Raw genomic sequence first — 21,267 nt, forward strand, 5'->3', positions numbered from 1 at the left:
TCACCGTGTCCCTGCACCAGAGCCCTCCCAGCGGAACACCAATCCTCCTCCCAAACAGCTCCCAGCAGAGGCGGCATTCACTCCAGGATTTAAACTGTCCCTCAGCCACTCCCACAGGCCTCCCCCACGTCTGATTTCCTCCGAGTACTCTGTCACCACTGGAAATTTAAATATTTGGTTATTGATTATTCCATCCCCTCCAACCACACACACACACAGACACACACAGCAAGTGTGAAAGGAACTGTTTCATGTTTTATCAGCCACACTGAGCATGCAATGCTGGTAAATTGTGCTTTAATTCCTGCAGTCAGACACGTGCAGTGAGATACAAGTAAACTTCCATTGTATGTTCAAAAAATAAAACGCACATTTATACAGGTTTAGCCCAACAGCTTATTCCCTTAGAAAAAAAGTCTTGCGTGTAATAAAGCTAAGTTGTCTTCAGTGTAAAAACTTGGAGGTATGAACAAACTCAGGACGTCATACGCGGTGAGTTAATGGACATTTCCTGTCGTGCACAGTGCAGCATCTTACACAAGGCAAATGGTCTCCTTTCAGCTTTAACGGTTCAGCATAACCCACATTTCAGTTCTGAATAAAAACACCACAATATATAAACCCACTGAGAATTCTGTACAGAAATACAAGTTTATAGAAATCTGACTTCAAATATAAATACATAAATTGTCATGACCTTCCATGTTATAACAGCTTATTTTTCTACTGTAGTTTTTTAAAGTCATAGAAAAATATTCCAATGCACATTCAGCTGCTATGACAGGGGCCGTGACCTGTGCCTTTGAACCATGCTGTGAAGTGTAAAGTGCCGCCCCGGGCGTTTCTGGAATGAACGTTGCTGAGGTCCCAAGGCCGGAGGCCACCGCGTAGACACTCCCGCTCCAATAAGAACCAAACAGCTCCGCGTGTGCTCGGAGGCTCCGGGCGGAGAGTGGCGGCCAGTGCTGTGCACAGGCCCAGAGCGGGGAGGGCTCGTGGGCGAGGGCACTGCACCCACCCGCCAGGCTGGCCCCCAGTGGAGGAGCCCGCCTCCATCACACCAGCCCGGCTCCCGTGTCAGCGCGAGCGGGGAGCACCCTGCAGTCTCTGGTCGGACAGAAGACGAGCCGTGCACCCCGAGAAACCCGCCCCTCACCGCCGGGGACAGCGCAGTGCTTCTGAACACGTACTGACGGGGGCTGCACCGGACAGCACGTGGCCTGAAGGGCAAACATTCCCGCTCAGACAGCCTGACCTCAGGCGTGTTCTTTCTCTTCCTTTCGTGGTTTAGCGGGTCCCTGCGAGGTGTACTTCCCGCATTTAAAACGCGGGCCATGAGGACAGCAGGTGCGAGAGGCTGCCAGCAGTGAAGGTTCTCTATGGCTTTAAGTGGCTGAGGCACAATCGGGCAGCCGCCACCTCTGATGTTCACCTGAATCCTCCTGGGGGCCACGGCCAGTGAGGTCTCTCACCATCTGTCGGGCCAGAGGGCGCAGGAGCCATCCGCAGGGCTCTGGGCACTAAGGCTGGGAGGCCTGGCGTGCGGCTGGGAAAAGGCAAGCAATCCCGCACGCTGAGCCCCAGAACGGCAGCGCCTCTGGGCAGGCAGAGCCCCCCATGTCACCGCAGGGTTAGCAGCAGGCCCCGGGCCACCCGCACGGAGGAACGGGGCGATGGACGGAGCGGGCAGACCTGGAGGACCAGCGCGGGGAGGAGGGTGGCGTGGTGGGCGGCAGGGGGGGAGTCTGCCCGCAGGATGGTGACGGCAGCGATGCGGAAGGAATGGTGCGGGCGTGTGAAGGGAATGCCACACAGCTGGTGCCTCCCCTGGACACTCCCCGGGCCACTCACATCCACGGCTGACTGCCCCGCACTGAGCCGTTGTTAGGGACACTGACCGGGCCCGGTGCCCGGACACGTCATCTTGGCAGCGAGAGGGCCTGAGAGAGAACGACCCAGAGCCCTTCCCAGTAGACGGGCTGCGGCGATCCGGTGACAGTGTGTGGGGTCAGTGACGGTCCTGGAGACGGCTCTCCTCTCCCAGGACCTGAGCAGAGCCGGCTCTTCTCCTGAGGCCGCTCCCCGGGGGCTCGGGCCCCCACAACAGTCCGATGGGCGTGTGCGTGCGGCCTCGTCCGTCCCAGCTTCCTCCCCGCAGCACCGGCAGCGGCTCACACCTCCCCCAGGTCCACAAACTCGTCCTCGCGCGTGGCCAGGTCGTCCTCGCCGCCCAGGGCCTTCCAGCCGCTGGTGGGCAGCAGGGGCTTGGCGGAGGGCCGCTGCAGCAGGGCGAAGGGGAACAGCGAGGACAGGCGCGCGCTCCGCGGCAGGCCCGGCGTCCCCGCCCCCGCCCCCGCCCCCGCCCCCGGCTGGGGCCGCTCGCCCACCCTCTCCTGCAGGCGCCGCACCTCCTCCATCACCCCCAGGAGGCTGCTGGCCAGGGCGCCGGCGCCCCCGCCCGGGATCTGGGCCTCGGGGATCCAGCGCAGGTAGCGCTGCGCCCAGACGCGCACCTCGGGGCCCTCGACGTGCGGCAGCAGCAGGCCGTGGTAGTCGGGGGCCCTGCTGTGCCAGCTGTCGTAGAACTCTCGGAAGTTGTCCTGCAGCTCATCCGAGTAGTTGATCAGTTTGCTGATTCTCTTGCCCAGAAGGTTTTTAATTAAATGGTCCGTTTCTTCCCTGAAAAACCCTCTTTTGGGCGATGACTTGGACTGGGTGAGCGGCAGAGAAAGCTGTCGCTGGTGCTGAGAGGAAACACAAACAGCCTGGTCAGCCCGCCGCTCCGGCCGCTGTTCCCCCCAGAAAGGGCCGGCCCGGCCCGGCCAGCGAGCCAACGGCCCTCAGCCCGCCGCTCCGGCCGCTGTTCCCCCCAGAAAGGGCCGGCCCGGCCCGGCCAGCGAGACACCGGCCTCAGAACGGCCCCGTGCACGCCAGGCCCCGAGAACGCTCCGAGGGCGGCTTCGTGGCCCTCCACAGCCCCGTGCGCGAGCTGTGCCACCGAGGGGAGCCGTCCGCCCGCCCCGGGCACAGGCCGCCCCCGGGCACAGGCGCCCCGGGCACAGGCCGCCCCGGGCACAGGTGCCCCCGGGCACAGGCCGCCCCGGGCACAGGCGCCACGGCACCGGGCACGGGGAAGGGCGGGTCTCCCGAGCCGGAAGCTCTGGGAACAAGCGTCCCCTCTGACCCGGAGGAGGCAGCGCCAACCACCTGGCCACCTCAGGGGAATGACCGTGGTCTCCAGGCGGGGAGCTCAGGCTCAAGTCAGCAGGTTGCTCTAGACCGGGGGGGGGGGGGGGGGGGGGGGACATGTGAGGACGGACTGCCTGGCCAGATGGTCTCCTCTGACAAGCTGCAGGAGGGAAGGTGAGTGCGCTCACCTGGTCCTTCTCCCTGCCGCCCAGCATGTGCTGGGGGGGGGGGGACGGGGGGACAGCTCTGGGAAGACAGGGCGTGTCTGGCTTACCAGTTAGTAACTCAGCTCACTCGGGGACACGCCTGTCCGGACTTCTCCCCACAGACCCCACAAAGGGAGGGCAGTCAGGCCAATCCCCAGCCCCTGACGGTCCCCTTCCCGCCCCTAAAGGCGGGAGCCTGGCTGCTCCGTGTGGGCCGTGGCCACCCTCCAGTGGCACAGCTGCTGCTGGGCCCTCCGGGGGCCTCAGCCAGGCCTCAGCCCAGGGTGGCTGTCCCCTCACTGCTACCCTCTTTCCTGCCTGTAAGCCTCCAGAACGGCCAGAGATTAGCTTCTGCTTGTGTGCTGCGCCCCCTGGTGGTGCCATGCCCACTTCTGGTGACAGCGGAGCTAGGATCTCAGACCTGCCCCAGGCCTGTGGTGAGGGACCTCAGCGGTGGCAAGGCCTAACCCTTACTTGGTTGGCCGGTTGGTTGGTTGGTTGGTTGATTTTATATGTTTTATTGATTTTGGAGAGGAAGAGAGAGAGAGAGAGACAGCAGTGATGAGAGAATCACTGAGGCTGCCTCCTGCACGCCCCCACAGGGACCCGCCACTGGTTCCCAGCTCTGCGGACAGGCCAGCCCCAGCGTCCCGCTCATCCCTCCACACTCGCCGGCGGGTGCAGGGCCGGGCAGGGGCCTTACTTTGAGATGCGTGCCTTTCCGCTGGCTTTTGTCCAGTTTGGGCTTTTCCACGTACAGAGGGTTCTGGAGCAAGGTCTGGGCTTCGGGTTCAAACTGTACGGACCAGTCCCACACGGTGAGCAGGTGCAGAGGCGCACTGGGCACATCCAGGCCTTCCCCGCCCTGCGAGACAAGCACGGTCAGGCCGCTCCGGGGGGCAGGGAGAGGCGGGCGGACTCAGCGGCGGGCATGGGAGGCTCCTGCTGGGACCAGCACCCACGCGCCTCGCGTCCCAGGCTCCTGCCCCAGGCTGTGGGCTGGGACAGGAGAGGGCACGTGCCAGTCGCTGTCCTGGCACTTCCACAACCACCTGTGAAGTCCGTTCTTTTTCCAATTTTACATTAGGCTCAGAAAACTAAGTGCCCGTCTGAGGTCACGAAGCTGGGGCTCAGGACTGTTCCCCACCTCACCGTGGGATCTGGCAAACCCTCCTGGAAGGCCGGCAGGAGGCCCCCGGCTGCAGGCTCGGGACACGAGGGAGCACAGGCCGCGCTGCCCGCTGCCGGTCTCCATTCCCCCGCGGGGCTCCCGCATCGAGGCATCAGCGGCCAGGAGAGGCCTCGATCCACCGAGTCAGGAAGGACGGCATTCACTGCGGTCCACTCCCCGGCTCCCGCCTGTCTCCCGCTCCGTCCTCCCATCCACGAGGTGAGCGAGGGCTCCGCTGTGCCCCTCGGGGACAGGGACAGCGCCCAGGAGGCACTCAGCGCGGCTCCCACTGCCGTGTGCGGCCGCTTCCCCGTCACCGGCCTTCCCTTCCCGCACCTCCTCGCCGACGCTCCCCCCCGCGGCCCTCGGAGGGGCTCACCGTGCTGGTCTCCTTCTGGTGGGGCGAGTTGAAGAAGAAGGTGCTGAAGATGGGGATGTACAGGCTGTCGGACAGGACGGTCAGGTACGTCTCCGTGAACTCGAATGCCGGGGGGTGCTGGCGCACCAGCTGCCACACGCAGTCCAGGAAGAGCAGGAACACGGGGACCTGCGGGGACAAGGCCCGTCACTGCGGCCCAGGCCGCGCCCCGGGCTCGGAGCCCCCGCCGGCCGGAGGGCCGCCTGAGCACCGCTGCCGGCCTCGGAAAGCACGGGCCGCGGCCCGCTGCGGGAGCTGCTCAGCGTTCTCTGGGCTCCCCCCTGGGCACGGCTCCCCTCTTCTCAGACACGAACACTCTCCTCCACGGTCCCAGCTCTCTTGCCCATCGTATTACGTGAGTCCCAGAAGCTTTCAAACTAATGTCCCTGAAAGGCAAGCTCCGCCCGAGAACGAAGACGGTGACTCCCACCCAGCTCAGGGAGACCCAGCCGGCACGAAAGAAAGGCACTCCAGGCCAGCGAGAGGCCCGCCGGGAACAGACACGCTCGTCATCTGGAGTGAGAAAAGCCACGAGGCATGCGACTAGCATACGGCTGCTCTGCAGGTGATTCAATTCAAGGGCGGACGCGCTTCCCTTTTCCTCCTGTGATCGTTAATCACACCGCCCCGGGGCCCAGCAGGACCAGGAGAACCACTCCAACGCTGCCGCTCCCGCACTGCCCTGCACTCAGTCCACAGGCAGAGGCAGGGCCGGTCACTCAGACACACCACCGGGCCCCGACAGCAGGTGGCGCTACCGTCACCCTCTGCTTTACTCTGGACCATTTATGTGCAAGGAAAATGGATCCTGTGTCACGCGTTTTCTATAGGAAGCTCACACCCTGAGAATCCATCATTTTGCAAAAAGTAACTTAGCAGAAATGATCTCTTACTGAGCCAACTTTCGTTTAAGTCTGACACATCGGTACTCCCCCGCCATGAAACATCTGCATCCTCCTGCACACCCTGCAGAAGAGGAGCTGAGCCCGCTCGCTAACATCACTTCTGTCCTCCGGGAAGGGCTTCAGTGTTTAAACCCCAAAGGCAGCAGGGCGGCCACCACAGCCTTCCCGCCGAGCGGCCCCGGGCGTCTGCACAGCCCGCCCGGAAGACCGGACACGCACCTCCTCCTTGTCGCTCTGCCGCAGGTGGTTGCAGCGGTCCAGGAAGCAGTGGCCGCCGGCGACCCACTCCTTCTGCACCAGGCTCTGGAAGCCGGCCCTGGTCCTGCAGTGCGGGTCCATCATCACCTGCACCAGCGAGGAGACGAGGCAGCAGAGGTCGGAAGCGTTCTCCTCTAGGAGCCGGAAGGAGGGAGAGAGTTAAACCTCCAGAGCACCCGCAGCGCACGCAAGAGCAGGCCCCCAGCACCCGGCCCGCCATGGACGGCCCGCTCCAATGCCCTCAGGAGTGCGCCAAGAACTTCGGCAACGGCAAACGGCGACGTCCAGAGCCAGCAGGGCCCGCACACGGCACTGAGCACACGGTGCCCGCAGGAGTGAACGCAGCACCGCAGACGGAGCACGCCTGAGGGCTGGGTCACACACGCAATGGTGACCTGCTGGGCCTGTAGACCACGCTCACCACCCGGGCTGCGTGTCCACGTCTCCGTCACGGAGCCCAGTTCGCAGGAGCTGCTCTCGGACCCTCCTCAGAACTCCTTTCCGGCCCAGCCCCTCCCTCTGCCCTCTGCCCTCCGCCCGGAGAAAGCGCCCAGGGCTCCACGCCTGTGCGTCTGCGGGTGCAGGGCTGCGCTCCCTGCCTGGCCGGGCAGCTCCCATGGCGAGTCCCCACCAGCCCTGAGGGGCACTGCACAAAGCCCACTCCATGACAACGCCACGCAAACATCTGCGTACGCTCATGGCCAATAAAACACATCTGCAACTGTGCGTTTGTCTTGGAGTGTTTTAAAATATTAAGTCAGGTTCTAACACCCGGGTTTCCTCTCCATAAAGAGAAGTGTCATTCCAGTTGCTATTTTAAAATGTCCCACGAGGACGGCGGTGCTGGCATTGGGGGTCAGAGACGGTAAGAAGGCACCGAGAGCAGGGGGAGCAGTCTGGCCCTGGGACCCCCCTCAGACCCGCCTTCACCCCACCTCCTTGCCGCTGGCAGGACTGTTCTGTGGCTGCTGGTTAGGTCTTTCTCAGTAACGTGCTTAGGCCAACTCTCCCAGTTGGCAGTGAGCTCCTGGAAGGCAGAGCACGGAGCTCAGCACGCAGTAAGTGCTCAGTAAACGTATTAGAATCCAGGCCAGCGAGCCTGCGTCACGTGGGGTGGAAGCACAGACAGACACTTCTCCCGCCTGCCCATAGACGCTCACGCTCAGCCGCCATGCAGCGTGTCAGAGAGCCCGAGGCGACCTACCCAACGGGCAATGTGGGGCTGAGAGAACCCAGTGTTCCCAGCAGCAGGCCGCGCTGGGCTCCAGCCTCACACACGGGGAGTGCCTGTCTGTCCCACATACCGCAGGCCGAGCCGAGGAACAGAGCTCCTGCGGCAACTGCCCAGGTTGTTGAACAGAAACATAGAAAGACAATAATTAAACCTCCCCCGGGTCTCTTTCTACAAAAGGGATTATCCAAAGATTGTAACTTTAACCAAGACCAGTTAATATAAAACCAGATCCCAGACATCAGAAAGCGAGCCTTGTACGGACACGGAACCATTCCCTGCTGGGCTGCGGACACGCTGCCGAGCTCCGGGGAAGGAGCGTGTGTCTAGCTGAGCACGGAAGCGGGCGCCCAGTTCTGCCAGGCCAGGCGGAGCGGGCAGATGCCCACGCTGGTCGTTCCTTCGGGGCGCATGGGCTATGCCCACAGAACGAGCCTCAGGAGGGATCTGGAGACGGGCTCCTACCTACGAGGAGGACGTTGGTGCTCTGCGCGTCCAGGCACTCTGCGACCTCGATCGCCTTCTTCAGGCAGCGTCTGCGTGACGAGACAAGAGAAGAGGCGTCCGTCTGGGCTCGGCATCAAACAGGAAGAGACTGAGAGACAGTCCACGCTGATCTTCAGTTTCCCTCTTACTCACTTTCGCTAAAACCCTCCAAAAGAAACAGATCTGCCAGACACTCGTTTGCCTATTAGAAACTTAACCTTTTCAGCCAAAACCGGTTTGGCTCAGTGGTAGAGCGTCGGTCTGCGGACTGAAGGGTCCCGGGTTCAATTCTGGTCAGGGGCATGTACATTGGTTTCGGGCACGTCCCCAGTGGGGGGGTGCAGGAGGCAGCTGGTCGATGTTTCTCTCTCATCGACGTTTCTAGCTCTCTATCCCTCTCTCCTCTCTATAAAAAATCAATAAAAACATATTTAAAAAAATAAAAATAAAAAATAAAAAGAAACTTAACCTTTCAGAAGGGAATCTCAAGACAGATGTAAAAATGCTCCCAGGTGGTTTCTAACTAGAAATCCTCAGTGGGAACTCGGACAGATACCTGCCAGCCCCCACCAGGTGCTGCATGCCCCCCGCTTCATTCAAGGTCACAGCCAGGGGTCGGTGTGTGAGACACTCCCCCACCCCAAGGTCCTGCGAGTCCCCAGATCACTGCTCCCTACAGGACGGTGGCCGAGGCGGGCAGCCTGCCTCTCCTCATCCCAGGGCCCCCGTGGACAGTCCTCTGCCCAGGGCACCGCCCACTCCGCCCCTTCATCTGCTTGCGGACATCACCCTCCCCGCCCCACAGAAAGAGGCCTGTGGACACGTGTCGCTGCTCGCAAGAACATATTCCGAGTCTGAGACATGCAGCCAGCGCTTCGAAGCGTGTCTGTGAGGGAACGTGGGCAGGAGGCTCTCCCACAATGCGCGTGGCCCTCCTCCCCCACGCTAAGCCCAGGACCAGAGCAAAGGTGTTTAGTCCACAATCAGCACCCCTCCCCGCCCCCGCCCCCCACCACAAGGCCGGAGCAGGGTTCTGGCTGCCTCGCCCTGTCGCTTCTCTCAAGGCCTAGTCCACAGTGGAGAGCATGTCTCCTGGGGAGCAGGGAGCAGTCTGTACGTTCGGACCCAATGTGCACAGAGAGAATGAATAACTGTGAAACAGACACGTAAACCATCTGTCAATCTGCTTTACGGCAGTCAGAGCACTATAAAAGTCAGGAGCAAAACAACGGCTTCAAATACCTGATTATGTCGAGCCAGCTGCTGCTTTCCAACAAGGAAAACCACTTGATATCCGTGTCCCAGAACTCAGCGCTGTTATCTGGGGGAGAGCAGAGGTCAGGCGGCGCACTGGGTCTCTGCTGCTCCCGCTGCTGCGCCCGGCACCGGCCTCCGTCCCGAACGGCGCGTCCGGGCTGCGGCTGCAGGGCTGAGCTGGGCGCCCGGAGCGTGGGGCAGTGAACCGGGCGCAGTGCCGAAGGAGAGGACGCCCACCACACCAGAGCCATGCCCGCTGGTGCCAGGAGGGAGCGGCTTGCTCTGGCGGACACGGTGGATTCCTGGGGACGTGTCCTCCTGCTTCACCCTCACCACAGCCCAGGGAAGGGCTACAGGCCGCTGCTCCTAGAAGTGGGCACATCCTGGTGCCGTGAGGGCCCGGGGGAGACCCAGCCTCCACTGGAGCCCTAAGAACTCCCCTACGTTCACCTCGCACACCACTGCCGGCCAGCCCACCTGACCACAGCCCGCACCCGCAGGCGCCTACTGCTTCAAGCTGCAGAGTCAACCAAAGGGCCCGGACGGTGAACTCCAGAGGACACTCCAGTCCTGCATCTGCGAGGTAAGGGCCCAGGGACCAGGCAGCACCGCCCACCTGGCCCGCTGGCTGTCTTCCTTCATGACAGCCGCCTTCCCCGCATGCTCTCACCTATCAGAAACAGCTGCTTGAACTTGGAGTACGCGGTCTGGATGTCTGGCAGGGACAGGAAGTTGCTTGACAGGTCTTCAGTTCTGACCATCTCATAGGGTGGCCTGTGGATGACCCTGTAAACTCTAGGGACCGAAAGTAACGCGTGATCAGAAAGGCAGGCGTGGGCCAGAGGGGCGGATGAGTCCTGAGCACTGACTCCGGCCGGACCCTCCACGTGACCCTCACCTGGAGCGAGGCAGGCACCCGGCCCCGTGCCAGGCAGTGCGCGTGGCAATGAGGTGTGTGCGGTGCGGCAGCTTCCGGCCCGCGATGAGGCCGTTTGGACACTGATGGAGTGTGGTTTGGCTACGGCCATTCACCACCCACGTCTATGCCTTTTCTGCGTTGTTTGGTTTCCAGCTTTACAGAGATATAACTGACACACAGCTCTGTCTGCGGAGTGCAGAGCCTGGCCTACAGCTACTGTGAATGACCACACGGTAACTAACGTCCAAGATCTCACAAACGCTCTTTTCCTCTCCGTTTTGTTCTGAATTGGTTTCAGGTGGACAGCTTAGTGGTTAGACCACATGTGTCAAACACAAGGCCCGCGGGCCAAATCCGTCCCGCCAGGCCTTGCAATGTGGCCCGCACCGCGCTGTCATCACTGCACTCCGCTGCGTTTCCATCACAATGACAGTTTATGACTGTTCAGTAAACCATTCGGCCCGAGATTTAGGCTGGATTTTAGATTTTGGCCCCTTCTCTGATTGAGTTCGACACCCCTAGGTTAGACAATCACATCCTCTACATAACGTTCCTCTTCATAGTTCCAATACCCACCTGGGACCATATGTACTGCAATGTTATCGATTATATTCCCTCCGCTCTACCTATGTCAACGTGACTATTCTGTAACTATCCATTTGTGCTTCTCAATCCATGGACTTTGGGGTTTAACTTTTAATTTTGAAAATGTCAAACATGCAGCACAGTGATGGGCAGTGTGACCTCAACTGGACAGCTGTGACCAGCACAGACACCCGCCACTGCCCCCCGGTGCTCAGCGTGCATCATTACAGACGGCCATGGAGGGTGCACAGGCGGTGCCATGCTCTCTGAGGCATACAGATGTGGAGACGCTGCTGGGAACTGTCCCTTCCTCTCGGACAACAAGAACAGAGCTGACAATCACAAATGCTGAGAGACTCACCCGTCCAGGAAGCTCCTGTGGGTCTGCAGAACGGCCTCGTCCTGCTCCTTGGGCAGCGCGGACATCTTCAGAAGGGCACACCCATTGTGGTAGGACCAGCACCAGATCTGCAGGGGAAGGGAAGGTTTTCTAAGACCATACCCACGACCGACAGGGAACAGCCTTTAAATTCAGAGAAAAATGTGTAAGTTCAATACTACATGAAGGAAGAGCTACACGAAAAAGGCTGACTGGCTTAGACAACAAGGTCCGGGTGGACACGCGCAGACTGCCGTGGTGACACACACCGTCCGACCGGGCCTGCGCACTGGAGCTGGAGGACGGCGACACCATCGCCGTGATTACTGCGGTGTGACTCCTGCTGCCGGGCCGGCACCTGAGTCAGCGCACTCAGTCCTCGCCCGGGGGCAGGTATGATTATCATCCCCGTTAACAAGAAGACACTGAGGCTTGCAGACCAGTAACTTCCCAAAGTCGCACGGACGGCCCCAGCAGCCCGCCTGGGAGGGGTGTGCTCTGCAGGAGGGGCAGCTGCTGTCCGCAGAGAAAGCTCACACGAGACAGAACGGCAAGTTGCCATTGAACGAACGTGGATACGAGGCACGACAGACACTGACTGGGGCTGCGAGAGGAAGCACAGGGGCTGAGACATGGCCGCCAGCACTAGCTCACCCTCCAAAGGGACAGGAGTCTACCAACGTAGGTAGGATGCGGCCACGGGGAGAGAACGCCAGGACAACAAAGGGAAGGCGGGCAGGGCGGGGGAGTCCTGCGAGCCACCAGTGGCAGTCTCCTGTTGTTCTGGACACGCCGCCATTCTCCTGGCTGGTTGGTCTGCGGTTTGCAGGAGCCGAAGCAGATCAGCAGTGCTCGGGGCACTGACCAGCCAGGAGGGCCTGGGAGGGAGGCAGGCGAGGCAGCTGGGGCCACTGAGCCCATGCCTGGGCTTGGTGCCTGGTACACAGCCTGGCTCAGGGTTCGAAGTGGCTACCGCTCCACTGCCCGGCATCGGGCCCGGGGCTCCCAGGCGGGCCGGAGGGTTCCAGCTGCCACTCCTCCGCGACACTCCAGCCTGGCCGGTGCCGGGGTCTAAGGAACCGAGTGCCTCTCGTCCTTTCCCTCCCTTCCCGCAGCAGAACGGCTGGCTCCGGCGATCACCGTCACTCGTTTTCTGCTGCGGCACAACCACCCCGCTAGGTACTCACTGCCTCGGTGCATGGGACAATGCTCACACAGCCGAGACCCCGGCCTGCGCCAGGTTAGTCTTCAATATGGCAAACATCAGTGCACGCAGCCACAGAAACCAAGACTCTTGAGATCCTCAATAATTCTTAAGAGTGAAAAAGTCTAGAGACAAGAAGTTTGAGAACGGCTGCTCTAAATGTAAGGTTGCAAACAGGTGGACATGATCCAACTCGGGCCCAAAGACAAGTTGTTTACACCTTCGACTCAGACGCATGCTTTTAGAAATGAGGAGACGCGCAGAAATCCCTGTCTGAGCCTCCTCTGGAGGCGTCAGAGCCCTGGCCACGCCAGGCCATGTTCCCTGGCACAGGCCGCCGGCCGGCTTGTCAGGGCCGCACTCACGGCGCCCGGCCGCACGCACCTCTGGGCAGGCACCCGGCTCCACACCCCTCCCGCCAGAGTGAGCGCCTTCCTCTCCTCACAGGAAAGAGCCCCGTGGGCAGTCCTCATTCCTCACTGAATTCCCCAGCTCGGCCACGCCCAGCCGCCCACTAGAAACTGGCGTCACCGCCAGAGTCCTGCCTTTGCTCAGTGAGACGTTAAATGTGCTCCCAGCCCAGTCTCTGGGGAAGACGCCCTGCCCGCCAAGGGGAGTGGGGGAGCCCAGGAGGAGCTCGGACCCCACGCCCTTCGAGGGTCGGCCCAGCCTCAGGTGACTTGGAGCTCTCGTAGCGCTTCGTCCACAGCCGAGCTCCCAAAGCGTCTGCTGAGCTCGCCGTGCGGCCCCTCCCGGCAGCCTCAGGCTGACACCCCCGAGGGAGCCGCCTCGCTCCTCCCGGATCACTCTGGGGCTGAAGGCAGACTCTGGCGCTAAAGCCGCAGCTCCACAGACCGTGCCGAGCGGAGCGATGAGCAGCCAGGCGGCCAGGGACCCGTGCACTCACCGGGACGCCGTGGCCCTGGAAGCGCGACACGCTGTCTTCGGGCAGCGGCGCGGGCACGGCGAAGTACGCGGGCAGCCTGCGGAGAGAGGCGTCGCGTTAGTGCGGGCTCGTCCCCGTCTGACAGCGCAGCTCCGTGGGCTCCGAGGCCGAGCTGCGAGGACCAGCGCAGGTGAGCTCTCTCCAGCCACGTCAGCAGAGCCTGCATCACAGCCGCGCTCTGCCGCGTCTGTCCCCGCAGGTCCATGACCCACCTCTGGGCCAGGCCTCACCCCAGAAGGAGGGACTGGACTGGTGATCTCCACAGTGCACAAATGCCAGCACGGAGTGGCCTTTGCCATCACGTTCTGACAACATAGGCCACTGTGTTGCTCTCAGTGGGATTACTAGTAAAGCAGTAATTAGGGTGACTCCTGCCCATTTCACCAGGGATCTCACAACCCTCGGTGTTACTGTATGCGGACTCTGTTCCTATCCCCCACCATGGACTTACTTCACCTTCCCGAGAGCACGCCGAGGCCTGTACTGCGGTTACTCCTTTCGGCAGGTGAAGAAGCGGAGACAGCACAGCTAAGGCCTCCCAGGCTCCACCGAGTGAGCAGCCGTGGGGGACCTGGCCCAGCACTGCAACTGCAGGTTCCCAGGGACTGTCTACAATGACCCCCGCTGGACGGGACGTGGGGAAGAGGGTCCGAGGGGCCAAGCACAGAGCTCCGTGGGCTCCAGGCCTCCGTCAGCAGGACAGCTTCTTCCAAGGAGCCGCCCACAGCTATGGCCCTCGGGCTGTCTGTGTGGCTGGGAGCTCTTTCACTCAGAGAGCCTGAGAGAAAGCCTCCCGGGGCAGGGACCCAGGGCGACACCCCAGAGCAGCAATGTCGCGCTGTGCTGTCTGTCCACAGGCCCTGCCCTACGAGTCCTACAGGCCGAGGCCCGCCGCCACCTTCCTGGGCAGGGAGAGAAGGCTCTGGGGGGAGCAGCAGGCTGTGGTGCTGGGCAGCCCACTCTGACGGTGGAGGTGGTGGGGAGGTGATGAGAACGGAGCCTCTCACTCCTGTCCAGACTGACCAGTCCCTCTCACCACCGGGAGGCATGGGCACGCGGACGGGGCGGCATGAGTCACATCCTGGGTGCGACGCGGGTGAACAGCATGCGGTTCCTTCATGCTGCTCAGAACAGCACCCGACTTCACCCTTATGAATTGTTTATTTCTGGAATTTTCCGTGTAATATTTTGACCTGCAGTTGACCACAGGTAACTAAAACCGTGGAAAACAAAACTGTGGGTAAGGGGCTGTTCCAGGCACATACGTGAATGTACCAAGTTGATGCAGCTGTCAGCAGAGTGCTGGGCGCTACGTTCCAAAATGATAAGATTCCAGTTCCTCAGGGAGAACATGCAGAGTCATCCTTAAATGTAGGTCAGAGCACATCCCACCTCTGCTCAGACTCCTCCCTGAGCTACGATCCTCTGAAGCCTCCCTCCCGGGCAGTCACCTCCAGCCACTCCCTCCTCCCACCCTCTCCTCCCACTCCTCCGGCCCTGCTCACCGCCCTCCAGCCCAGGCCTCGCTGCTCCTCACCCAGCGGACAGGAGTCTCCCGAGGCCTTGGTTCCGCTGGCCTCGCTCCCTGCCCACCAGGCGCTCCCTCACCTGCCCTGCTCCCCTTTCCCCTCGCAGGCACTGCCTTTCCGCCCCCTGCAGATACCCCCACCCGCCCCCACCCCCCCGCTCCGTCCCCTCTCCTCCTGCAATGACAGCTCACTGCTGTGTCCTTAGTGACACAGAGGAGGCACTAAGAGCTTTCATGGAATGAATAAATAAATTGAAATGTTTGATAAGAGGAAAGCAAATACACAATATAAATTTAGAGATACCTCAAAAAACTTTATGCTTCGATTACAGATACAATAATGGGGGGAAAGACACAAATTTGCGTTGGAATGTTTTAAGGGACACCTCACGGGTACTAGTGTGGAGAAGGGGGAACTTGATGGGAATGTAAATGGAGCAGCTGCTGTGGAAAACAGAGCGGCAGTTCCTCAAAAAGGTAAACTCAGTTGCTGCCTGGCCTAGCGACTCCTCTCCCAGGTATTCACCCAGAGAACCGGAAATTACACCCACACACAGCCTGGCCTCAATGTCCACTCAGCGTTCCTCATAAAGCCAAAGAGTGGAAATTACTCACATGCCCACCCACCGACGGCAGGTGAATAAAACGTGGTTCACACATGCATTCCGTGAAACACTATTCAGCAACAGAAAAGCATGGCCTCCTAATGCATGCCACCACAGGGATGAGCCGTAATAACACTGCGCCAAGTGAAAGCAGCCAGCACACAGGCCACGTGTCACATGATCCCATCATAGGAATGTCAGAGCAGGCCAGTCTGCAGAGACAGCGAGTGGGTGAGTGGCTGCCGGGGCTGGAGGTGTGGTGGGAGGTGGGGAGACTCCCAATGAGGCCGAGGAAAACTGGCCGGAGTCATGGGTGCAGAGCGTGTGAGTATACTGAAAATACCGTATGTTTCCCACAGGCGAACCGTGAGGCATGTGAATTAAATCTCAACAAGCTTTTCCCAGAAGCAGGCGCCTAATGCTTACCTCTCGCAGACCCTGTAGCCTTCGTTGACGCTCACTGCTTTGTACTTCATGTTGCCTCTGGTGCGCTCCAGCTCCCCGCGCCAGTCCTCCAGCGTGTCGAACATCACCGTGTGTTTTTGGGGACTGGCGGCTAACAAAACAAATGTAAAAGACAACACGCTCTCAGCATGAAGCACCAGTGTGCTAAGGATGTGAAAGTGAACCCTCAGGCCCAAATTCCTCTCCTAGCCCATTACCATCCAAGCAGAATGAGCCACTGCTTCATCCTAACCTCGGCCCCAACTGGGGATCAAACCTGCAACCCAGGCACATGCTCTGACTGGAGACCGAACTGGCAGCCCTTCAGTGCACGGGTCAACCCACTGAGCCCTCCCAGCGGGTGAGGCGCTGTCTTTTCATCCTGTAACAAAGGACTCGCTCTCATTCTCCTCTTGCTGAAGTCATTACAGCTCCATTTTCAGTCTTCTGACCGTGAGGTGATTTATATGACATAGAAGATCCTGAGAGGCACTAAGAGACGGGCGCAGCACAAATGCTAAACAGTGTCTTTAGCCCTACCATTATTGCACAGGACGCAAACTCATCTGACAGCAGGCCAGACCCCTGGGTGTAAATCCTCCTTCACTCTGCAGACACCTCGCTCCTGAGGCCACACAGAGCTCCCGCGCTGCCGCCTCTGCCCCTGCCCTGCCCGGCGACCACCTGCAGGGAGGGCACCCCCAGGAGACTGCTTCTGTAGCTCAGCCCCCGGCCCTGGCCCTGGCCCTGGCCCTGCCCAGGCCACAGCACTGCTGGCTGGGGTGACGTGCACAACGTTTGGGGTATTTACACAAATCTGTTAGTTAAGCCTTTACACATCTTAAAAAAAACAAGCATTCTGGGGGTAGTGAAATGTTTGATAAAACTCCCCCCTGCTCTTTTTAATAAAACCTGATCATTGTACTCAGGATGATAACAAGAAAAATGATTTTAAAAACACAGCAGTTAAGTATATAGCACTTGGATGTGCTAGGCACTGTTCTGAGCATACTACGTGAATGAGCTAAGTCCTATAACCCTATGAGTTAGGTGACGTTATTTCTCCCAGTTTACAGATGCAGCACAGGAAGGTCAAATAACTTTCCCAAGTCACAGAGCTAGCCATGGCAGAACTGTAACTGAAACCTAGGCAAATATTTTTAAAAGTCCATAAAAGAATAAATGCAGAAAAATTTCCCCATGGACATAAATAACACCACTCCATTCAAGCATAACAGATCATTTTCTCCACAATACAGATAGGTCCTCCCCCAAAACGCCATCATAGGAATTAGGAGACCTTCCAGCCAAGCACCCTGATGAATTATTCAGCCTGAGAATAGTTACCCGTGTTCAGATTGCAAAGCAGCCAGCTCTCCACCCGCCTACTCAGCGAAAAAACTACCTGGTCAAGTCACAATGATCTGTTATAATCTTTACTTATCAAAAGTGTGGGTTATGAGGAGAAAAGAAGCTGGAATTAAAATAGAGTACAAGATGCTTCGTACCCTGCGCCTCTGGCACAACCAGTCACCACAAGGAAAGGGAACTGCCAGGGGCATCGGCACACAGCTGGCACATGCTCGCCAGCTGAAAAACTGCCCTGTGCTACGTCCAGACCAAGAGTCAGGTATAAGGAGGAAGCAAAATCCCTAAAAACAGTGGAGGGTTTTTCATGTGGAAACCCAATACAGGTTTATTTAAATCACAGTAGTCAGCAATACCTTGTATTGCAACTAGCAGGTGTAAGCTAGCACATACAGCTAAAGTGAAAGATGGCCCCAACTGGTGTGGCTCAGTGATAGGGTGTCAGCCTGAGGACTGAAGGGCCCTGGGTTCAATTTCTGACCAGGGCACATGTCCAGGTTGGGGGCTCCATCCCCAGTAGAGGGTGCACATGAGGCAGCCATTCAATGATTCTCTCTCATCACTGATGTTTCTCTGGCTCTCTCCCTTCCTCTCTAAAATCAATTTTTAAAATATTTTTTTTTAACGTGAAAAGATGAACTTAGTGAATGAAGAAACAAGTTTTATGTTCAGCTTAATAGTCGTGCTAACTACATGTTATGTCATCGTAGTTCTCTGAGCATAACCCGTCCTGTGTAATGCGCAGTAATACTCTAACTCACATGTGTCAAACACAAGGCCCACGGGCCAAATCCGTCCCGCCAGGCCTTGCAATGTGGCCCGCACCGCGCTGTCATCACTGCACTCCGCTGCGTTTCCATCACAATGACAGTTTATGACTGTTCAGTAAACCATTCGGCCCGCGATTTAGGCTGGATTTTAGATTTTGGCCCCTTCTCTGATTGAGTTCGACACCCCTACTCTAACTTAATCGCCGTCCCCTCTGGGCCGCACATTTTTGTTTAATATATTTTATTGATTTTTTACAGAGAAGAAGGGAGAGGGACAGAGAGTTAGAAACGTCGATGAGAGAGAAACATCGATCAGCTGCCTGCTGCACACCTCCCACTGGGGATGTGCCCGCAACCAAGGTGCATGCCCTTGACCGGAATCGAACCCGGGAACTTTCAGTCCCCAAGCCGATGCTCTATCCACTGAGCCAAACCGGTTTCGGTGTGTGGCACATTTAATAATTTATAATCTTCACTTCAAAGGAAGCATTAATACTATTGGTTTTTAAAATGAGAAAACAGAGGCCCCAGGCCCCACAGCTACTAAGCAGCTGAGCAAGGATGTGAACTGGAATGGGATAGACCCCGAGAGCCATACCTTTCTACTGCATCACCGAGTTCCCTAAACGCCACCTGCTCTCAGCCGCCTCCGCTCTGCCCGTCCCCTCTGGGCCACCGCACATTCCCACGTGCTGCCTGTCAGCTCAGCACAGCCTGCGCCTCCCCAGGCGGCCGGGCGTCCTCCTGCTCCTCAGCCCTTCCAACAGAGCCCACACCCTCAGCTGCTCCGAGCGGTGCTCTGGGGCGGGGGCTCAGTCCTGTTCACCCCAGCCCCTCACCTGCCCCTCAGCAAGCCGTGCACAAGTGCTGGCTGAACAGCAGCAAAGGCAAGCACTCCGCATTCCAGAAAGCCTGATCCGGTGCTGACTGACATGCCACTCCCCTGATGGAGCACACAGCACGGGAGCACCAAACATCCATTTCCCGGTAGGAGCAATGGGCAGAGCGAGAGGACCAGCAGAGGGAGAGCCCGGAGCAGGCAGGCGGACACTGGGACCCACGGCAGTGCCAGGCCTCGCTGAGAGCTAACTCAGATGGCTGAGCTTTCTTAGTTAAGCGGCCGCGCTCTTTTCCAGAGAGCCGAGCGGAAAATGTGTGGACTCTCACGTGTCCTAACCAGCTAGTTTTCTGAGGTGTCCTTTAAATAATGCTAACTGCACACCTTCTGAGTACTTCACCCAGATTCCCCGACTTAATCTCCCAAACACCTCAGTGAGGTAGATACTATTATTATCATCTCCACTTTACAGATGATTAAAGTGGACACAGAAAAGGTAAATAATTTGGTCAAGACCACGCAGCTAGCAGTGTGTGGACGTGGCATTCAAACCCAGGCAGGCGTTCTGGCGCCGGTGTCCACACCGCCTCTCAGGCTGTCCCATGAACCTCTGGCTGTCGCCTGATGTGTCCTTCTATGTACAGCTGCCCACTCTCCCCCGGGCACCTGCTATCAAGCATGTTCTGATTGTTTAAAAACTTTCAGGCTCTGGCGAGTGTGGCTCAGTTGGTGTGCCTACCAGACAGTCCCACATCGACCAAGAGATGGTGGGTTCGGTTCCCGGCCACAGTGTGTACCCAGATTGCAAGTTCAGTTCCTGGTTGGGGCACTTTTAGGAGGCAACCAATCAATGTTTCTCTCTCTTTCTCTCTCTCTTCCTCTCTAAAGTCAATAAAGACATATCCTCAGGTAAGGATTAAAAAATATAAACATTAAAAAAAACTTTCTGGAATGTAAAGCATCCTCTAGAGTCTTATGAAATGGAACCAAGTATATTAAAGTGGAAAAAAGAATCCAGGCACAAACAGGACAATTTTAAATTTGTCTCAATTTTCAATTTTCTTTCTCTGTAGTCTCACATCCCCAGTTATAATATATTGATTTTATCTTTCATAAGAAACAATCAAACCAATAATCTTCACAAAAAGGCAACAAACCTAAAAGATGAGTTAAAGCAACAAAAATCACAGGGGGAGGGGGGAGAAACTTTTTTCATTTAAAGAATCCTGCACGTGTCATTTCAGCAAAGGTGACAATTGCTAGAGCAGAGGAGAAATGCCCCATGAATGGGTTTGCTCCCACGGGTTTCAGGCAGAAACCGGAAGCTCCGCCCCCTACAAACTACAGCCCACAAGACACTCACGTGTGCTGCTGTGCGCAGCAGCTGCATAGGAGAAAAGGAACAATCGCTTCAGCCGTTTAGGAGACTGGGTGTGATGGATGATGCCACTGACAATCTGGAAAAGAAGCAGGCAATGGAGCCGTCATGTCTTTGGCAGAAAGCACAGAGTATCTAAGTTTTCATTCTGCTAAGAGGCACCTCAGGCAGCATGCGACAATGTGCTGAGATCTGCTTCCAGGATGCTATCCTATCTAATAAGGGGGGAATAAGCTATCTGACTGTCACACCCTCACAAGATGGCAGTGCCCACAGCCAATAAAGCAGGAATATGCTAATTGACTACCACACCCTCACAAGATGGAGGCGCCCACAGCAACAAGATGGCGGTGCCCAGTCCCCTCAGCCCTGCCTCCTCCAGCCAGAGACCCCTCGTCTTCTCAGCCCCACAGGGGAAGGTAGTTGGGGGTGATCGGACCGCATGGGAGGGCAGCTGGGGACGGTCATGCTGGCAGGGGAGTAGTTAGGCCTCAATCTGGCCAGCAGGAGAGCAGTTAGGAGGCAAGACGGCAAGCAGGCGATAGTGGTTAGGAGCCAGCAGTCCCGGGATCAGGCCTAAACCAGTAGCTGGACATCCCCCAATGGGTCCCAGATTGGAGAGGGTGCATGCTGGGCTGAGGGACACCCCCCCCCCAGTGCACCAATTTCATGCACTGGGCCTCTAGGCTCTTATAACACCCAACAAACACAGGCTAGCCATTCTTCTAGGTTTTCTAAGAGCTTTGAATTTCTAGGGAAATTTCTTAAGCCCAGTCAAATTTCTCAAAAACTAAGTGCTAAAAAACCTCAAAAGCTATATTTAGATACTCTAAAAATATGACATTAACAACATACAGCTGATTTCAGATAATAACCAACACATGGAGTGATCCTGGCCCATTTCTGGCCTTTAGGACTTCCTTCTAGAAGATCAGAAGAAGTCATTAATCAATTGTGCTTTTTTGTTCGAGGTTCCAAGCCAAAGCAAGTTTGGGTAGATGACTAAACCATCGCTCAGAGCGAGTTTCAGCTTTTTGGGGAACTTTCCGTGTCTACACCACTCTCCGGCTTGGAGAGAACCTGGGCCCCGTTCTCTAGTCTGAACGAGAGAACATCAGGACTTGCCTGTCAGTGTGCGTAACTCAGGGGCCAGAGAAAAGATGAACGGGGTCTCGCCGGGCT

At 58.0% G+C, this 21,267-nt stretch overlaps 1 protein-coding gene across 2 annotated transcripts in view; it reads right to left on the reverse strand.

Annotated features, from left to right (window-relative positions):
• Positions 1-280: 280 nt before the first annotated feature.
• MTMR12 (myotubularin related protein 12) overlaps positions 281-21,267 on the reverse strand; it is a 43,499-nt gene continuing 22,512 nt past the window's right edge. The window contains exons 6-16 of one of the 2 annotated variants that reach the window (XM_036410546.2): positions 20,071-20,164; positions 15,714-15,843; positions 13,116-13,191; positions 10,987-11,093; positions 9,792-9,916; positions 9,107-9,185; positions 7,844-7,914; positions 6,109-6,281; positions 4,946-5,113; positions 4,099-4,260; positions 281-2,744 (exon numbers count right to left, since the gene is read on the reverse strand). In XM_036410546.2, the coding sequence (XP_036266439.1) occupies positions 2,172-2,744; positions 4,099-4,260; positions 4,946-5,113; positions 6,109-6,281; positions 7,844-7,914; positions 9,107-9,185; positions 9,792-9,916; positions 10,987-11,093; positions 13,116-13,191; positions 15,714-15,843; positions 20,071-20,164 (1,758 nt within the window). In that variant the 3' untranslated portion in view covers positions 281-2,171. The remainder of the gene's footprint in view (positions 2,745-4,098; positions 4,261-4,945; positions 5,114-6,108; positions 6,282-7,843; positions 7,915-9,106; positions 9,186-9,791; positions 9,917-10,986; positions 11,094-13,115; positions 13,192-15,713; positions 15,844-20,070; positions 20,165-21,267) is intronic. The other variant, XM_045571513.1, reaches the window with a different exon arrangement.

Source organism: Pipistrellus kuhlii, unplaced genomic scaffold (assembly GCF_014108245.1).
Source record: "Pipistrellus kuhlii isolate mPipKuh1 unplaced genomic scaffold, mPipKuh1.p scaffold_m20_p_4, whole genome shotgun sequence".
Lineage (NCBI taxonomy): Eukaryota > Metazoa > Chordata > Mammalia > Chiroptera > Vespertilionidae > Pipistrellus > Pipistrellus kuhlii.